A 20430-nucleotide genomic window follows, 5' to 3' on the forward strand; every position below is an offset into this window, starting at 1 on the left:
TTTTTTGATTTGCTCATTTAAAGCCGGCTTCCTAACCGGTTTCGTTCTGCATTTTTTTGTTCGCAGAGCTTTAGGTTTGGAAACGAAAAAGTAAAATAAAATACACCTGCTAATTTTGCTGCAGCGCAAAGCACAACAAAAACTAAAAGCAGGTGTGCTTTAAAACGTTGGTAATAAATAAATATTCCATTCAAAGGGAAGCCTAAAAACTTGGAAGGGAAGATAAGGACGTATGGTGAAGAAAATGGAAGGACAAAGGATTGTTTTTATAGGAATCTTAATTTCATCCCTATAAATCATCTTGGTTCTCCTCAAGCAACAGTTGCAAAATTTCATTTGGTTTGCTTATTTCTCACTTCCTTTTCCTACCTTACCCACTATATTTGATGTTTTTCGCACGTCTTTCCAAGACTTTACGCTTTGTATTCCGTATGGCCACCATATGCTGAATAATATATATTGTTGCCAACATATGTATGTGTTGTACTGATACAGTCTGTTATGGGACTATAGAGCATCTTATATTTTAAGTGGTATATCTGAAGAGTCTACTACAGACACAAAATAGTAACGAGATTCAGAAGCATTATTTTTAAAAACCTCCTCTAATTTAAGGCTTTTAGAAATTACTCAATTAGGCTTGGAACAGAAATCTCTGCACTAAGAAAAATTTGTTTTTACAATTTTGCAACGCACTGTAGACCTCATCTCGTATGCACCACTTTATATTCGAAAGGAAATTCAGTATAATTAAATATGAAGGCGACATTTCCTGTGTGCCTCCGCTATTCCCTACTTAATTGAAACCTTTAAATGACATTAATTGATTAATTTATTTTGTGAATGACAGCCTAGTGCCTTAGAAATTACATGAAAAAGGCCGAAAGTAATTTGGTGGAATTTTCAGGGTGTCCCACATCACGCACACATTGTCAACTACGATTTAAAACAATTAATTGGAATTGGGTACATAATATTATACTTATTTTCATTACGTAACTTTCTTTTTATCTCATATTACTATCTTTCCATTTTCATTTGGCTATAAGAGTTTTAATTGTATTAATTCCTATAAAGATTTTTAAAGAAATATTGATATAAATTCTTAAGACAAATTAATATCAATCCCTAGTAGCAGTAAAAAGTTCAGTTTTTGAATTATTGACATTGCATCGATTCTTGCTCTTTCGTATCTTCTGTTTTTAATCGATAACCTCATACAAATTTGCAGCTTACTTGTATAGATAGATATGTATACCGAATGCCTGTCATACCATTTACATTTTTAAAGAATACAAATAAGTTGTATGGATAAAGTTTACAATAGCTTTGCCCTGGACAAATTGCAGGCACACGCCTTTAGAATTGCATCCGAGGTTACTATATGGGTAGGGGGCGTGAGGTGGGCGTGTCAGCGCACAGAAACTGCTCAACACCTTTGGTGATAGGAAATTGGCGGGATGGGGGGAATTCCAGCCGACATGGCTATGCATAAAATGAAATATGAAATCGTTTGCCAATGCAACAGTGACGGCATCAACAAATTCCGGGCGGAAGGGAAGTGGGTGGAGTCTGCAAAGTGTCAACGAACGATTTTCGCCTGCTTGGCTTTTGTTTGTCAGCCAGTTGAAGGGAGTGGGTGGGTGCGAATGGAAGTGGAGCTCTGACTGGTTAAGCAAAAAATGTATGGAACTGAATACCGCTTTTGTTGGGGGTCCAGCACCGAGGAGTCACTGATCCATGGCCCTCAATTGTCAAACAGCCATGGCTGGAACAATAGCCAAACTGTTGACATGGATATGAGAATGCACTTCCGCAGCGGATGTTCTGACCAGAAAGCGTAGCCGAATGTTGATCACATCTAGTGATGTGAGTTCGAGTGATATAAATGTGATTAACAAATAGATCACCAATTTACATGCAGCCATTTGCTTAATAAACACTGGTGTCCTAGTATAAATTAATTTTAAGCTACATTTAAACCAAATACTCCCCTTTTTTTACAAACACAATGGTTTTAATCTCTGCTCAAAAGTTGAATCATGTTTTTATGACATCCACTAATTTCTGATTACACTTAAAACTCAATTTCAGCTTGTGGTAGCCAATGTTTTGCTGCCAATCCCCCAGATGCCGACCAGAAAGGACCAGTCTTCCTCAAGGAACCCACCAACCGCATTGACTTCTCCAACTCCACAGGCGCTGAGATCGAGTGCAAGGCCAGTGGCAACCCCATGCCCGAGATTATCTGGATCCGAAGTGACGGCACTGCTGTGGGCGATGTTCCCGGATTGCGTCAGATCTCCTCCGACGGCAAGCTGGTCTTCCCGCCGTTTCGCGCCGAGGATTACCGCCAGGAGGTTCATGCCCAGGTGTACGCCTGTCTGGCCCGCAACCAGTTTGGATCGATCATCTCCCGGGATGTGCATGTGCGAGCCGGTAAGTTACCAGGGTTCAGAGGTAGATTAAGGGCAGTGCAAGCCGGACGTTGGTCAGGAAACTATGTTTAACTGGGTTAGGCAACTCAACATTTAAAACAAAAAATTATTTAACAGAAATTAAGAAATAGATGTTGAATGTATTTATATTTGTATTAAAAATACTAAGTATTACTTGGATAAAGACACAGATTATACATTTTGTTATGTACCTATGTACATATATTAGGAGAACGATCCGTTTAGAAAAAAGCAACTATAGAAGGCGTTGGCTGCTTACACTTTAAAGGTTGTATTAAATGTGGGATAACTATGGCAAAATAACAAGATTCTAATAATTTGGTGAAAATAAAAACATGATTTAAATAGTTAAACTTTCAGTTAAATTGGTAACCTTGGGTTAATGGGCTGAATAACTTAAAAGAAAAGTTGGGGTTATCATAAGGTTCTAACAAAAAAGAAGGAAAGTCGTTATGTATTTAAATGTAGGATAACTATGACAGAATAATACGATTCTAATAACTTGATGAAAATTAAAACATGATTTGAATAGTACAACTTTCTGTTAAATTGGTAACCTTGGATTAATAGGCCGAATAACTTTAAAGAAAAGTTGGGGTTATCATAAGGTTCTAACAAAAAAAGAAGGAAAGTCGTTTTGTATTTAAGCGTGACTTTGTTTTAGTTGAATATTCAAAAAAGAGTACTTGCATATAGCTTCCATGGTAATCCCTTTGATTAGGAAAACCAACACGAAAACTTGCACTGCCCTATGTTTACCATTTCTCTTGCAGCTACACCCAAATGAAGACACTTCAGCGTTGGTTTCGTATCTCCTCTACTTTGCCGCCAGTTGCCTTTGCGTGTCAAGTCACTCTTTGCAGTCTTTAACCCCTTGTGTTTGACTTATTGTTGCACCGGCTGTGGCAATTAAAACAGAGTTTTCACGGGATTTCCATCGAACGTTTTGCGAATTGCCAAAGTTTTCCGCACGCTTTCATTTTCACACATTTCTTAGTCGGGTTTTGCAGCGTTCGGGGGAATTTAATGCCATTTGGCATTTCACTTTAATCGTTTCGTTTTCCCTGCATTACTTCCTGTGCCAGTGTTTTGTCGGCAACTGTACTTGCCATTTGCGAATGTCTTTCCATCAACCTTTGACAGCTCCGCTGGAGGATGTGCAAACCCCAACAACGACTACGACGACGTGATGATGATGATGAAATTGTCACCTTATTTAGACCACACCGTATGGGGTTGACGGGTAGCCGGCTGATCGAGTTATGGCCCAGACTCAACTCCCCTGGATATATCAGTCACTTCCGCTTCCATGAAGCAGTGCCTAAATGGGCCAGACTTGAGCACATTTTAGCTAATTATGTTGGAGCCGTGCCACCCGCTTACTCATAGCCGGCTGACGTGTTCCCTGGCAATTAGCCAGCACACCTAGCCCAGAGACCACCTCTCGACCCATTCGCCCCTTTTTCCCCAAGCCTGACATCATTATTGTCGTTTGCTTTCGCTAGCTATTAACCGGAGGAATTTATCATTTTATAGTATGGTTATGTGTGAATAAAGCGCAGACGAGGAAAAACATTCTGTCCAAGTGGCCCGCAGCTAGTTGGTCGAAATGAGTTATGGTATACACCCTGAACACAGGCCGGCGGATAGAATATTTTGGTTAATTGAAATTAACTTTGCCTGTAAGGCAGTTTCGGGGTTTTTGTTTAATGAATTTCTGACCAGAAGGTGGCTATAAAGCCAGACTGTTCCAGGAACTTGGTTCCTAATGTTAAATCGCGGACGTTCTTAGACTGTGAGAATATGTTGGACGTAATCGGAAATGATTGCCCTTTTCCCAGTGGTTGCGCAATACTACGAGGCGGATGTAAACAAGGAGCATGTGATAAGGGGCAACTCGGCGGTCATCAAGTGCCTAATTCCCTCGTTCGTGGCCGATTTCGTGGAGGTGGTATCCTGGCACACCGACGAGGAGGAGAACTACTTCCCGGGAGCGGAATACGGTGCGATCCGAACTACCCGTAGCAAATATTCGTTTGCTGTACTAAAAGCATGCTGGGGTCGCGATTTCGGAAATGTCACAGAAAATCCCACCATTCCATAATTCATTCACTCCTTTTTTAAATCTCAAACACTCACTATTATTTTCATTTCTCCTACCTGTTTAGTCGTTTCGCAACACTACGAAGAGGATATACACAAGGCATTTGTCATCCGCGGCAATTCCGCCATCTTGAAATGTGATATACCATCGTTCGTAGCCGATTTCGTCAATGTTATATCCTGGCATAGCGATGAGCAAGAGAATTTCTATCCAGGCACTGAATATGGTGTGTGATTAAGTGCACAGAAGTACTGTCTCTGTTTGTGAGCTTATAGAAAAATAGCACTACCTTAACCACTACTGTACAACACTACAAAGCCAAACTCACAGAAACACTTGTGCACAGTGCAAGTACAGTTAACGGGCAAATTGCTAAACTAATTACAAAATCCTGTAAAATATACAACACACCGAACTCAAAACGTAACTTTATTAACCAACACTGGTTAGGCAGAATCGGTTGGGAATCCTTCGCTCCTTCGTTTTCGCTTCCTCGATGCTTCAGTGATTCGTTTTTAGTTCTTCCCGAATTACTTTATTTTCGGTTTCATTACGTAAATTCATATTTATTTGATTGCTGTTTTAGTCGTTGCCCAATACTACGACACTGATGTAAATAAGGCTTATGTTATACGCGGCAATGCGGCAGTTTTGAAATGCGAAATCCCGTCTTTTGTGGCCGATTTTGTGAGCGTTGTCTCCTGGCACACCGATCAGAACGAGGACTTTTTGCCGGGCAGTGAATACGGTTTGTTTGTTAACCTTTTGATTACATTTTGGGTTAGTTTTACTCGGGGTCTCTGTACAGTTGCGTGACATACCAGAATTATGGATAAGTACCTAACCATTTTCCCTCCTGCATCTTTTATGTTTACTTTTTATGCATTTATCTTCGCTATCTCGGGTGACTGCGTGTTGATGAGCCATGTTATCAGAACTATTATTAACCTCTTGGCCAGAGACTTTCTCAGGGAAGCACGGAGCCAGTGAGCTGATTGCGCTTTGAGTCTCATTAAGTGCACTCCGCAATATTGTCTGTCGCTGTTAGAAGACACTCTCGTTTCATTAGCTGGCTTCACATTTTCACACGCCCGCCGCACGCAAGGTTTGGACTTGGGTTCTATTAGTAGGCGCCCCACCTTCCCCTTGCTCTCCCTACCTTCATTATGTAATCAGTGGCTGTGTGAACTTATCCCCAGTTGTGCAACAGTTCTACGAATCGGAGGTCAACAACGAGTACGTCATAAGGGGCAACGCGGCGGTGCTAAAGTGCTCGATTCCGTCCTTTGTTGCCGACTTTGTGCAGGTCGTATCCTGGCAGGACGAAGAGGGTCAGCTGTACGGCTCACTTGGCGATCAACAGGGAACCGGTACACATGCACTATGAAAAAGTTTAATAGTTATTTAGGATTATCCAGACCCCCATCCCATCAACCACACCCACTATTTCATTTTGGCAATTTCATTTCTTTTCGTTCCCCCCTCATAAAAACTCTTGCTTTACAGTCGTGAATCAGTATTACGAGGCTGAGGTTGTTTCCGAGTACGTTATCCGAGGCAATACAGCGGTATTAAAGTGCACTATTCCCAGTTTTGTGGCCGATTTCCTGCGAGTTGAGGCCTGGGTGGCCAGTGATGGCACTGAGTATGCTCCGCAAGAGGATTTTGGTACAGTCATCGACCGTTGAAGTAGTTAAGAAGTTAGTCTTAAGCAGGAACCCCATTCCTTTCCCACATCAATTTGCTTCAGCTTGTTTTTCATTTCTGAACATTGCACTTTCTTGAATCGCAGTTGTTAATCAGTTTTACGGCGCCGATATCCTGATGGAGTATGTCATTAGGGGAAATGCGGCAGTTCTGAAATGTTCCATTCCATCGTTTGTGGCCGATTTTGTGCGTGTCGAATCCTGGATAGATGAAGAGGGAACCGAGCTACGCCCCTCTGAGAATTATGGTATTACCAAGGAGTATAAAATCATTTCAGCTGCAACACCTTGTGGGGGTTTCAATCCTATCCAATTCCCATCTTCATCTTATTCTAAATCCTTCCGTTTTTGCACACTTTTACAGTTGTCAATCAGTTCTATGAGGCTGAGATAATGACCGAGTATGTTATCAGGGGTAATGCGGCCGTTCTGAAGTGTTCTATTCCATCGTTTGTGGCTGATTTTGTTCGAGTGGAATCCTGGATCGACGATGAGGGCAATGTCCTGTCCTACTACGGTTCGATGCTAAAATGTTCTCTCAATAGTTATAGGCATTATTTAGTGTATCACCCGTTCCATTCCCAGTATTTCCCGCTTTCCCACGGTTTATTTATTATTTTCTTCGATCCAAAGTCGTTTCACAGTTCTACATAACCGAGGCCGAGAATGAGTATGTGATTAAAGGCAACGCGGCGGTGGTCAAGTGTAAGATTCCTTCGTTCGTGGCCGATTTCGTGCAGGTCGAGGCCTGGGTGGACGAGGAGGGCACTGAGTTGTGGCGCAACAATGCCACCAGCGCCTATGGTACAGTCTAATCAAAACATATTTTATTTCGATAAGTGTTTCGATAGGTGTTAGCTTTTACCTTTCTTCCCCGTCCCATCTCTTACGCTATTTTATATGTATTATTCTTTATGATTAGTGGTGATTCAAAGCTACGAATCGGAGGCAGACAATGAGTACGTCATTAGGGGAAACTCGGTGGTGATGAAGTGTGAGATTCCCTCCTACGTGGCGGACTTTGTGTTCGTCGATCTCTGGCTGGACTCGGAGGGTCGCAACTACTATCCCAACAATGCCGAGGAGACGGGTACTTGGCCAGATTTCTTTGCTCTAGTTCCCCGCGGGTCCCTCTAAGCATCCCCTCCCGATTTCCTTTAGTTTTTATTTGACCTAGTTCACTCTGATTTCCCCCAGTTGTCCACCAGTTCTACCAGACACGGGTCATCGATGAGTTTGTGCTGCGTGGCAACTCTGCTACGTTAAAGTGCCTGGTGCCTTCGTTTGTGGCAGATTTCATCGATGTCGAGGGTTGGATTGACGAGGAGGGCGTTGAGATTCGGAGGCCCCTTCCAGACGACTCCATTGGTAACCGTTACGATCTTCGGCATTAGCTTAGTTAGAACACGAATCTTCCGATCCACAGACCCTTCCCACTCCTGATAGTCCTCATTTTAGTTTCACACTTCCCGTCTTGCAGTGGTAAAGCAGTTTTTCGAGTCGCAAGTCTACGACGAGTATGTGATCAAGGGCAACGCCGCCATTTTCAAGTGCCAGACGCCCTCCTTTGTGGCGGATCACATAGACATTACCGATTGGATCGATACCGAGGGCGAGGTGTTCACCAAGAACATTACTGGTAGGACCCAGAGATTCATAGACTTTCAGTTCGCTTAGTTACATGAACGGGGTTCCTCTCAATGATGCCACCACTTTTAACCTTATGATTTTAATCCCCCATCCCACTCAAACAATCTCTCCGTAAACTTGCAGTTGTGCCACAATCCTACACCGTCAATGTCATGGACGAGTCCATACTGAGGGGCAATAGCGCCATCCTAAAGTGCCACATACCCAGTTTTGTGGCCGATTTCATAGTGGTCGATTCGTGGGTGGAGGACGAGGAGCGGGTTATCTATCCCCAGGAGGATATCGCAGAAAGCGGTAAATTAACAGATTAAGAGCTCTCGCATTGCCCACTCCTCCGTAATATCCTGCGTCTCCCATCCAATTCGGTTCGCTTCGATCTGGCCTCGATCTATAGTCTCTATAGAGCTTACAAAGGAATTCTTTCCGTGTTCAGCGCTGCTTAGGCTTTCGATTTGCCTTCTTTTGTATCTTTCTTTCTGTCCGTCCTATCTTTTTACTTTCTTTTTTTATTTGCCCATCCCAACCTCTTATAAGTTTTCCCCTCCCACAAATCCATGAGTCGCTCCTGACTTGCCCAAATGAAACCGAAACCCCTTCATGTAGTTGAACGTAGCGTTGATAAACTAGCGTAGTGTAAATACATGCAAAAATGCTAATAAACAGTCAACCATCTAACAATCTGTACATATATGTGTCATTTTAAATGAATAATCCAAACATTGCTGTATATATACCACAAATATATACATATGTAATCCGCAAATCTAAGATTATTGGCATTTTTGTTGACGCATGTCTAGAAATAAAAACAATGCCTCGGAATTTGTGGATCGTCGATATAAGAATTCAAAATAAACTATTTGAGTTGTAAATGTATTGCCCTGTTCAAAATGTAAATAGATTACGATCAATCACTCCGGCTCGATTCAATTTGTTTATACCACAAATTCTAGGCATTGCTGGTGTATAGTTAGATTGTAAGCATGGAATTCTGTTAAAATACAATCGATTCAATAAAAGCAAAAGTCCACAAGGAAATCGAAATTTTAACAAAGTTCTTAAAATAAGACCAAATGAGAACCTAACAAGCTATACATACACATATGGTTAAACTTGATCACAAAAAAAGAAACTGAAAAATAAAATCATACAAGGTGTGCGAAGTTCTTATCTAACAACATACAATAGCTTCTCATTCAGTCTTTTCATTTTTAATCTAGCTTTAATCATTTAAAAGTCACATTGCATGGTCAACGATTAACATTGAACATTTTAGCACAACGAGAACTACTACTATACACGCAAAAGAAAACAAATAAAATAAACATGTAGCCAAAGGCCATGTGGCTTTTGAATGTATTGTGAATAAGTTCAATTAAATGCACGTACTTAATTGATTTTATTCCCATGTACTTAATTGTAAATACATTTAGTTGCATAGTTAGCTGACAAGAAAAAACTAACTTCGTTTTTATCTGAACCATTCTGTAACCAGATGGAAAATATCTGGTACTGCCCTCTGGAGAGCTGCACATCCGTGAAGTTGGACCCGAAGATGGATACAAGAGCTACCAGTGCCGAACCAAACATCGTCTGACCGGAGAGACCCGATTGAGTGCCACTAAAGGGCGATTGGTTATCACAGGTAAGTCCGCCTTGTTGGCCAATTTCCTTACATAAATTATACAGAGAAACTTCAGTTATTGATAATTTCGGAATTAAACTTGTATATCAAAACTTGTAATGCCTGTGAATTTCATTAGTGCCGACAAAACAAAAGTAAAATATTTTAACAAAGTTATAAATTTTGAAAAACTAAACAATACCATAAAGATTATGAATTTCATTAGTGTCTACAAAATAAAAGTAAAATATTTTTTCAAAGCTATTTTTTTTATAATTAACATTATTATATTAATTTTTTGAAATATCCTCAATAACTGAAGTTTTCTAACTGAAAGTAAATTTCAAATGATTTGTAAACAATTTTTTTTAACATTGTTGTAAATATTATAAGTAACAAAATGTAATTACTTAAAATCATTAAGTTATATGCTGTTTGAAGTTTACTCCCAGTTTTATAAAGAAGAAAAGTTACCAATCGTTTATTTAAAAAAAAAACTTTAAATTACGATTTGTTTCTATTCTTAAATGCAGCACAAATGTTTGAAATATTGAAGTGTCATTTAAAATTCTGTTCTTTCGAACTAGAAAATATTTATAAATGTTCAAGAACATTAAAGAATAAAAGCTTAAACTATATTTCAAATATTTGTTGCAAATTATTTGGAAACTGCGCTTGGTTAATAAAGTTTAAATAACCAAAACGACAACGTTTGCAGTTTCCAAATAAATGTAAAAATAATAATAATAAAGCAGCAAGTCCTTGGTACTATTAAAATGCAATCAAAAAGATTTTTCGCTTAAAATCTCTTTCTTTGCGTAAAAGAATTCTCTGTCGTTTTAAATTAAACAAAAATAAAAGTAATTTTTAAAGTAATTGGTCTACTTTTGGACTTGAACAACGACTTGTTGCTGTAGCCTAAGTCTAAATTGAAAACTGCCTGAATGTTGGGATAGGGTACTCGACAATGATGAGAGCTTGAAACAAAGCCGAATAGAGTAGGTGTGGTCCGTTCTTAAGTAAACCAATTTAAAGGCAACGTCACAGTTTAAACATAATTCCAAGTCCTTGGCAACTTTCACTTAGTATTCTCTTTCGAACTGCGCCCAAGGTAAGTCACTCTTCAGTTCTTGATCTATCTTTATTTTTTGGCATTATCTGAAAGGTTATTAACGTTCAACAATTTCGCTTCATTCACAGAACCAGTTGGCAGGGTTTCACCCAAGTTTCCCAATACTCTGACCAGCAGCAGTTTCACAGGAGACGAAGGCTCTAGTCAAACACTTCTCTGCCCCGCCCAGGCCTATCCAGCTCCCTTGTTTAGGTAGGACTAATGAAATATCTAGGGGAATAATCTATCCAGACCCAGACCAACGCTTGTCAGTTTCAAATTCAGATTTCGTATAAGCTATACCAGTCCTGTTAATTTCTTACCCCATCCAAATCTTTCAAGAACCCATTGCCAGTGTTGGGCCCAGACTTCTCTCCGGTAATGACATTAAGGTGGTCCAGTTTTCCGCTGGTCAACCCACCACCCTATTGTGTCCAGCTCAATCATATCCAGTGCCAGTCTTTAGGTAAGACAGCCGCCTATCCCAACTGAAGGTCTTCTTTTCGACATATATTATTGGGATCATGTTTCCCGTTTCAATTTTTCCCAGAGCCCGTTGGCAGTATTGGGCCTCGTCTCACCAGTGGAGATGAGTCGCGAATTCTCAGAGTGTATCTGGCGTCAAGTGCCACTCTTCTCTGCCCGGCTCAGGCCTATCCAGTGCCTTTCTTTAGGTAACCCCAACCCAACATTTAGGCTCTTTCTTTAATTCCGACCTATTAATGTCCCTTATTCGACAGAACCTGTCGGCAGTGTCAGTCCCCAGCTAAACGGCAATGGCAACCAGGAGCACATAACTCTCACTCGGGTTCCTAAGATGGGTAGCGTAACCCTGATGTGTCCGGCTCAAGCCTATCCAGTGCCCTTCTTTAGGTAAAGATTGTAGTACATATCCATCCCATACTTCAGGCAGAGTCTAGAATTTTCTAGTTCATTCATTTGGAATCTGTTTTCAAGAACCTGTTGGCAGTGTTGGACCGAGACTAACATCAGGCGACGATTCGCGAACGGTGAAGGTTAAGCTCGAGGCTAGTGTTACGCTACTTTGTCCAGCTCAGGCTTATCCAGTGCCTGTATATAGGTAACTCAGTTCCATCTCAAAGGAAATCCTCTCCCAGCGCAGGCAGTGTAGCATAGATTTTTGTAAAGTGACCAAACTTAATACTTTCCTTATAGAGCCTGTGGGGAGTGTCAGTCCCAAGATAAACACAGGTGAAGATTTCAAGCATCTTAAGGGAAAGGGCAGCCAAGACTTGAGTATACTCTGTCCGGCTCAAGGTTATCCGCAACCTTTCTTTAGGTAAATGTTTCACTAAATTATCCTGAATCCGCTTTTGGCAGTTTCCATTTAGCTTAGAGGACTTTTCAGAAGATACAATTTTTATTTCTTGCAGAACCCATTGGTAGTGTCAGTCCTAAGATTACCAATTCCGATGACCTGAAGCACGTAAAGGTCAAAAGATTGCATAGCCTAAGTCTCTTATGTCCGGCTCAAGCGTATCCCCAGCCAATTTCTAGGTAAACTTCAAGCCCTTGGCCCAACATTCACAGATTAGGTCAGTTTTTTTTACAGAGGTAGTCAGCTTAAAAGTTTACTTTTTTGTAGAACCTGTTGGCAGTGTGGCGCCCAAACTAAATTTTCTGGAGCGTTTTAAAATGATGCAGATTCAGAGCGACACAAGTTTTAATATTCAGTGTCCTGTGCAATCGTACCCCATGCCTGTTTTCAAGTAAGATTCAATGGGGCTTTACTTTAGACTACCCAAACACATTCAGTCGGCTTTACTTAGGGCTTTCGCAACTCTTTAAATTCTAGAACCCGTGGGCAGCGTCCGACCCAAGGTGAATCCCCAAGACAAGCACCAGTTTATAGACGTAGAGCTGGCCACCAGCTATGCCCTCCTCTGCATGGCTCAGTCGTATCCTACACCAGCCTTCAGGTGGGTTTCCTTTCCTCACCAACATCAGACAGTTTTCCCAGCTTTTCCGTGACTCTTTTTCTCGCTTTGCCCCTAGAACCCGTTGGCTCTGTCAAGCCGAAAATAAATGTTCAGGATAAACTGCAAACACGCGAAATATCCCGGGGAATCGGATTTGCTTTGCTATGCCCAGCCCAATCTTATCCAATACCAGCTCACAGGTGCGCATTGCATGCCATCAATTGCGAACGTTTTACAATTTATGGGGCGTTCTTCGAATTTCAGACAGTGCTATTTAAGTGATTATTCTATTAGGTCTATCCCAGTTCAGTCAGTTGCAACCGTAGTTTTCTGATTAGTTCAGTGATTGTTCCATTTCAGAACCTATTGGCAGTGTGCCTCCCAAGGTTAGCATAGATGACGAAGTGGCTAATGCCCGCGGCTATGTGGGAAGAAGCTTAAGCCTCAAATGTCCAGCCCAGTCGTTTCCCATTCCCGCCTATAGGTAGGTAAAGCAATTTTTTGAACCCATTAAGGACCTACAGTTTCGCATTTGTTAGCCTCCAACATTTGGGCAGATATTGAATTTAACCGGGACTTAAATTGCTTTCGTTTTGATTAGAGCCCGTCGCTTCTGTTCCCCCAAAGTTAAATCTTTTGGAAAGAGTTCGCACAATGGAAGTCCCTTTGGGAACGCAGTATGCCATGCAATGTCCTGGTCAGGCTTTTCCCGTTCCCATAAATAGGTAATGCCTTGTATGCCTATCCCAACATAAATTCAGACATTTTTTGGCTAGGTTTCTTGAGGGTTTCATTGTTATGGATATTTCAGAACCCATTGGCTCTGTACCACCAAAGATCAACAACATCAACGACAAGTTTCAACTGATGCAGGTTAAATTGGAAAGTGACTTTGCAATGCAGTGTCCAGGTCAGGCCTATCCTGTTCCAGTTGTTAGGTAGGCGTCGTTGTGTTACTTTATCCCAGCATTCCAAATGGGCTAGTTTTTTAAAGATTCGTTGTCCTTAAATGTTTTCCTTCAATACTTAGAGCCAATTGGATCTGTTCCGCCAAAGATTACGAGCTTGCACGACAAGTTCCAAGTGCTCCAAGTAAAGCTAGCAGAGGACTACTCCATGCAATGTCCTGGCCAAGCATATCCAGTACCCATCGTTAGGTTAGTTTCGATATCCTTGACCAACATTCAGTTAAAGTTGACCAATGAGTAATACGAAATTCATCCCAATTCAGAACCCGTAGGCTCAGTGGCTCCTAAAGTGGATACCCGTGATGAGTTCACTTTTGCCAGGACTCGTATGGGAGCATCCAAGGCTCTTATCTGTCCTGCCCAGTCGTACCCCATGCCGTTCTTTAGGTAATAACCCTAGTCCAACATTCAGGGTTAGTTCTTGAGGCAAATAAAAAAAAATAATTTTCTTTAGAACCTGTTGGTAGTGTGGCTCCCAAAGTTGATATTAAGGACGAGATTAACTATGCTCGGGTGGCCCTGGATCACAGTCTAGCTATAGTTTGTCCAGCCCAGTCTTATCCGGTACCAGCCTTTAGGTGAGTTCTAGAGACTCCGGTTGTGTCCCAACATATAGGCAGTTTATCTAGAAGCATAGGTAGACTAATCCTAAATCTTTGTAGAGCCCGTGGGCAGTGTAGCTCCCAAAGTGGATATTAAAGACGAAGTGAATCTGGCTCGGGTGGCTCTGAACCACAGTCTAGCTATAGTTTGTCCAGCTCAGTCCTATCCGGTACCAGCCTTTCGGTGAGTTCTAGAGATTCAAGGGGCTTCCCAACATATAGGCAGTGTATCGAGAAGTGAAGGTATACTAAGCTCATTCTAAATCTTTGTAGAGCCCGTGGGCAGTGTAGCTCCCAAAGTGGATCCCAACGATCGGATCAAGTGGGTTGACAAGCCTGAGGGCATTTCCCTCAACTTGCTTTGCCCGGCTCAGTCTTTTCCAATGCCAATTGCCCGGTAAGCTGAGTAACCAAACCCATGTGTTCAGGCAGTTTTCCTATAAAATAGCTTGGAGCAGCTTGCTAAGCACTTATATTATTTGCAGAACCCGTTGGCAGTGTAGCACCCAAGGTGGATGTAAAAGATCGTATTAATTGGCTGGATAAGCCTCGGGGTCAGGCCTTGAACTTGCTGTGTCCAGCTCAGTCATACCCCATGCCAGCTTATAGGTAGGAGCTCTTATTATCCCTGTCTCAGGCAGTTTTCGAAGTTTGCAATGATTATTGCGTTAGTTTCACTGTTGACCTATTTCAGAACCTGTGGGCAGTGTGGGACCCAAAGTTGATATGCATGATAAGATGGATTTCACCATTAGAAGCTCGAATAAATCGTTGAATTTGTTTTGCAAGGCGCAAGGCTTTCCTATGCCAGCATTTAGGTAATGACATTGCTGAGTACAGCCTGTCAGGTTTTCTTTAGATCAGGGCTTTTAGTGATAGATATTTCTTTTACATTTTTTTTCAGAACCTGTTGGTAGTGTGGGGCCCAAAGTTGATATGGAGGATAAGTTTGGTGTAAATATCAGGGAATCAAATAACGCGTTGAACTTGTTATGCAAAGCTCAAGGATATCCAATGCCAGCGTTTAGGTAAAAACATTGTTGAGTACTGCCCATCAGATCACAGTTTTCTTTCGGGAATTTAGATATGGCGTATGCCTTAAAAATGTACATTTTCAGAGCCCGTTGGCAGTGTGGGGCCCAAGGTTGAGATAAAAGACAAAGTGGGCATTTTTGTGGCCAAATCCAACAGTTCGCTGGCTTTGCTTTGCCCAGCACAATCCTATCCAATACCAGCCTATAGGTAATTGTTTAAGATATACATTGTCCTGTATGTAACCTTCTTCAGGCAGTTTTTTCGAATCAAAACTATAACCAAACTTTTCTCAGAACCAATTGGTAGTGTTGCTCCCCGGGTTAATCGCAAGGATGAGTTTAATCACGACCGTATAAGGAGCTCCAGGACCATTTCTATTCAGTGCCCTGCTCAGGCTTATCCGGTGCCCAGGTTTCCACATTGTAGTAGTCTTTGTAGGATAGGTTGATCTCACATAATTCGAACTTCTTTCAGAGCCTGTTGGTAGTGTGGCGCCAAAAGTAAATAAGAACGATGAGTTCAGTCATGATCGTATTGCCGTTGGTGGCATTGTGGCACTTCGTTGTCCGGCTCAGTCCTTTCCGGTTCCCTTTTATAGGTTAGTCATTGTCGAGTTCTGTATTCCTCATCCCATGGGCAGTTACTTATCCTCTTGATATTTTGTCATCTATAAACTTATAGAGCCCGTGGGTAGCGTGGCACCACGTGTAAACAAAAAGGACGGCTTCAGTCACGACAGCATTCGCCAGGGCAGGACAATAGCCATTTTCTGTCCTGCCCAGGCCTACCCTGTGCCCTTTTATAGGTAACTTGTTGCCCATACGTACCAGCTATCAAATTGTGCGGCTTGTCCAAAGTTTTCCAATTACAAGAGAGCTTGGTTTAAGTCGGCAAGCCTCATTGGCTTCAAACTCTAATTAGCTTTGTGTTCAGAACTGCCGCCCGATTTAACCCATTCAGTGTCACGCAAAGTCACCCCCTCCCCTGAAAAGTTAGTTGAGTGGCAAGTAAATTCCATTATTGTCGAGTTACTGGGGCAGTTTTCAATCTTAGTATAGGTTTCTGGTTTTCACTCCCCACTTTTGTTGGTTCCAGAGCCTGTGGGCAGTGTGCCACCCAAGATTAGTGTGGGTGAGCGTCGCAAGGACGCAGAGGTTCCCCAGCAGGGGGACATAAGCATATTTTGTCCGGCGCAATCTTATCCAGTTCCTGCGTTCAGGTGAGCCCATCACCATTGTCTTTCAGGCAGTTTTCACTTGAGTTTAGTTAAGGTGCCATTTTCAATATTGATTATCTTTTTAGAGCCTGTTGCCAGTGTAGGTCCCAAAATAAGTGTGGGTGAACGTCTTAGGGATGCTGGTGCCTCATTCAAATCAACCCTGACCCTCTTTTGTCCAGCCCAATCGTATCCAGTGCCGTCGTTCAGGTAATCCCCAAACCATTCAGGCAGATTTCAGGACTAGCTTTAGTTTACAACTTGGAATTAAATTAAATATTCTTTTTAGAGCCTGTTGGCAGTGTAGCCCCCAAAATCAGCGTAGAGAATCGACTGAAAAATGCCGAGGCTAGTCTGGCTTCCAGTTGTACCCTCTTTTGTCCTGGTCAAGCATATCCAGTGCCATTTTTTAGGTAAATCCCTAAAGGTTTCGGGCAGTTTTCTATCTAACTTAGTTTCTTAACTACATACCCGATATTTTATAGAGCCTGTGGGAAGTGTGGGTCCAAGACTCACCTCCGGCGACAAGACGCGGAATGTGGATATTGCCCTAACCGGAAGTGGAACCTTACTTTGTCCGGCTCAGGCATATCCTGTTCCATTTTTTAGGTAACTTCTCAAAGATATTCAGGCAGTTCTTCATTTTAGATGGGTTTTTAATTGTTTTTGAAATGTTGCGATTTATTTTTTCAGAACCCATTAGTGGTGCTGCTCCCAGAGTGGCGCTTATTCAGAAAACGAATATTGAATACGTTCGACTGGGCGGAATAGTTTCCATAATGTGCCCCGCGCAGGGTTTTCCAGTTCCTGCTTTTAGGTGAGGTCCAACATTCAGGGAAAGTTTTCAATTCTTGAAAGTTGTATCTAGTTTAAATTGTACCAAAAACTTTCAGAGCCTATTAGCAGTACGGTGCCTAAAGTGGTATCTTTGGCCAAATTCGATATGAAGACCTACCCGGGCTCTTATACTTTGGCGCTTTTATGTCCCGCTCAGGGTTATCCTGTACCAGTGTTTAGGTAATCATAGAAGAAGTCCCAAGCTTTAACAATGTTCAGGCAGTTTTAAAGTTTTATAGATAGATAGTTATAATTCCAAATTATAAAATCTTTATAGAGCCGGTTTCTAGCACTGCTCCCAAGGTTCCGCCTCTGCAATCAAGACCTCTTGTAGTTCCTGGTCTCGCCGATCTCTCAATATTGTGCCCAGCTCAGGGTTATCCTGCTCCGAGTTTTAGGTTGGCTTACTAAAATGAAACCCACTTTTTCAGTGGTGAACTTATGTATTTTTTTTTTTGTGGGGGTTTCCCATATTCTGGCAGTTTTGAAATATTCACTTTTGGGCCAAACTTTAATAAAGTAGTACATTTATTTTTGTAGAGCCGATAAGCAGTAGTCCGCCAAAGATAAACGCTCTTACCTATAAGCCCAATATTGTGGAGTCCATGGCGACCACTGCTATTCTTTGTCCTGCGCAGGGCTATCCTGCTCCCAGTTTTAGGTGGGTTGTCTTACAGACCTTAAACCAACATCAGGCTTAGGTTTAAATTTTTATGAACCCTCTATATAAGCCAAGTTAAAAACTATGTGTCCATATAGAACCCGTTGGAGGAAAGGCTCCCACTTTGCTCTCAAATGACATCAAGCGCTCCTGGATTGAGCGGATGCTATCCACAAATCTGGCTTTGTTTTGTCCCGCCCAGGGCTTTCCAGTTCCCGCTTTTAGGTTAGACCAAGTGTTCTCACAATCTTCGTATAAACCTTAAACTTTAATAACCTGCTAGTGTTTATTGAGGATAGATCATTTAAATTCAAAGAGACTGAAAAAAGTTCTTGAAGTATCCAGCGTATGAAAGAGTTAAGACCAGACATTTCTTATTTGGTTCTTAAATATATAAGTCCGAGTAAAAATTACTAATATAATTACTATGTAATCCTTTCTTATATTTCCCAACGTCTACTGAATTCTTTTGAGCTCCTTGACCAACATAAGGCTTAGTTCTTAAATCTATAATGAATACTTTGTAATAAACTCTTCGCAGAGCCCATTTCGAGCACTGCTCCCAGAACTCCTGCTCTAGTACAAAAACCTCTGGAATTGCTACAAGCGCATGCTATATCACTGCTGTGCCCAGCCCAGGGTTTTCCGGCGCCAAGTTTTCGGTAAGCCGAAGTCAATCCATGTTTTGACTAACAGAATAAAAGCACTTACGAATTAACGTTACAAAATCTTGATGATTATCTCTAAATTAATCCGATACAAAGCATTGTTGATTTCATGGGATTAAGCCTGTTACAATTTCAGAAAGAATATATCTTTGACCTAATATAAGGAGTTATAGTTATCTAGGTTAATGCAACTTAACTGAAATAAGTCATCTTTGCAATAAAGTAGGCCCTTTGGGGCCAAATGAACGTAGGAAAGTACCTATATAGCATAATATATCCCAAACATTCTTGCAATATCCATGATAGACCCCGATGTTGTTATCTTCCCCCAGAACCCATTTCGGCGAAGGCCCCCGTTCTTTCGGTGGACACCAAGTGGTCCGGTATCGAGAGGCGTTGCGGCATGGACATAGTGCTGCTTTGTCCCGCCCAGGCGTATCCGGTGCCCATTAGCAGGTTAGATTCTTCGGCCCTTTGAGAGCGCTTCCTAACGTGACATTAATTATGCATGAGAAGTGTGAACTCTTGCCCCCAGTGTTGTTGTTTCGAATGGGGAGACAGGGGGTGGGTGCTTCGAGGGGCGGAGGGTTCATTCATAAAAATGCGCGCGCAAAGCAAAACACAAACAAAATAGGCACGCAGAAAAGTAAGCTATGTAAACAAACCATAAACAGAGTGGCAGAAAGAGAGGGAGAGCAGCGGTTTGCATGTGTGGGTGCTGCCCCTTTCCCTTTCCGTTTTGCACTGGTGTGAGTGGGCAGTTTGTAAACAAACCGGCGCTCAGCTGGTTCGCTCTCCAGCCCTCTCTCCAGCACTCTCTCTCTCTTTTGCCACTGCGCATGCTTGGCATCCACAGAAATTTCCCAAACAATTTCCCCTCCGAAACTCGTGTGGATCGCAACTGTCTCGCTCGCACACCCGTTTATGAATGAACGCACGTTTTTGGGTCAATAACCGTGGGTTTGTGCCACTTTCTTAAGGTCACCCGACATTGAAAGGGGGCGGGGCGGGCGTTGGTGACCTCCACTTGTTGCGCACTCAGCTGTTGCCACTCTAACACGCGTTTCTGCGCATGTCTTTGGCCTTAACTTTGACCGACATGAAATATGCATTATTTATCTTGGTATCTCTTTTTATTCCGACTTTTCTAGTTGCAAAAGTTTTTCCGTGTCATTCGGGTCAGGTTCGCGACCTCGTGGGGTCACGTCCAATGGCAAAGTGAAAGTCTGTGGCATCAAATTAAACGAAAAGTACTTAGAGACTTTCGTTGACCCCCAAGCACATTCAGTCAGTTTATTGTTTGCTCTTACACACGGGTTAATTAATAGGTGACTTCATTTACAGAGCCCGTTGGCGCAAAGGCCCCGACCTTTTCCCTCGAGTACAAGCTCATCGAGGTGGAAAAGTCAAAGGGCTCGGCTTTCGCTCTACTGTGTCAGGCCCAAGCCTTTCCCGTACCCCTTATTAGGTAAGCCCAACATTCAGAGTAGTTATCCAGGAAATTCAGTTTTTAGAACTTGCACTCTATTATGACTTGCAACTTTTCAGAGCCCATTGGTTCCAAGGCTCCAGCGGTGCCAACAGGTGTCATGGTTTTCCAGCAACATGTTCCGTTGCTATCCACTTTCTCCATGCTCTGTCAGGCTCAAGCCTTTCCAGTGCCAGTTTTCAGGTAAAAGTATAAAAGAAGGAAATTAAATTAAAAAGGAGATACCTTAGGAAAGATACCTTAGGATATACATTCAGAGCAGTTACACAGAAAATTCAGCTTTAAGAATGTAGACTCTATTTGTACTTTCAACTTCCCAGAACCCATTGGTTCCAAGGCTCCAGCGGTACCAACAGGAGT

At 42.0% G+C, this 20430-nt stretch overlaps 1 protein-coding gene across 50 annotated transcripts in view; it reads left to right on the forward strand.

The window, feature by feature from the left end:
- The window catches only part of Dscam1 (Down syndrome cell adhesion molecule 1), a 68463-nt gene that overhangs the window by 13184 nt on the left and 34849 nt on the right, over nucleotides 1-20430 (forward strand). For 20 of the 50 annotated variants that reach the window (XM_070995040.1, XM_070995036.1, XM_070995053.1 and 17 more), the window contains exons 3-6: nucleotides 2095-2439; nucleotides 8043-8213; nucleotides 9415-9564; nucleotides 13406-13532. In XM_070995040.1, the coding sequence (XP_070851141.1) occupies nucleotides 2095-2439; nucleotides 8043-8213; nucleotides 9415-9564; nucleotides 13406-13532 (793 nt within the window). Of the gene's footprint in view, nucleotides 1-2094; nucleotides 2440-4300; nucleotides 4463-4627; nucleotides 4790-5149; nucleotides 5312-5762; nucleotides 5934-6069; nucleotides 6232-6355; nucleotides 6518-6902; nucleotides 7074-7241; nucleotides 7360-7466; nucleotides 7638-7749; nucleotides 7909-8042; nucleotides 8214-9414; nucleotides 9565-10743; nucleotides 10868-11611; nucleotides 11736-12048; nucleotides 12173-12470; nucleotides 12595-12670; nucleotides 12795-13195; nucleotides 13320-13405; nucleotides 13533-14016; nucleotides 14141-14649; nucleotides 14774-15880; nucleotides 16005-16294; nucleotides 16419-16704; nucleotides 16829-18011; nucleotides 18139-20430 lie in introns of those variants that run through there. The other 30 variants (XM_070995055.1, XM_065863996.2, XM_070995048.1 and 27 more) reach the window with 25 other exon arrangements.

This window comes from Drosophila suzukii, chromosome 2R (assembly GCF_043229965.1).
Source record: "Drosophila suzukii chromosome 2R, CBGP_Dsuzu_IsoJpt1.0, whole genome shotgun sequence".
Lineage (NCBI taxonomy): Eukaryota > Metazoa > Arthropoda > Insecta > Diptera > Drosophilidae > Drosophila > Drosophila suzukii.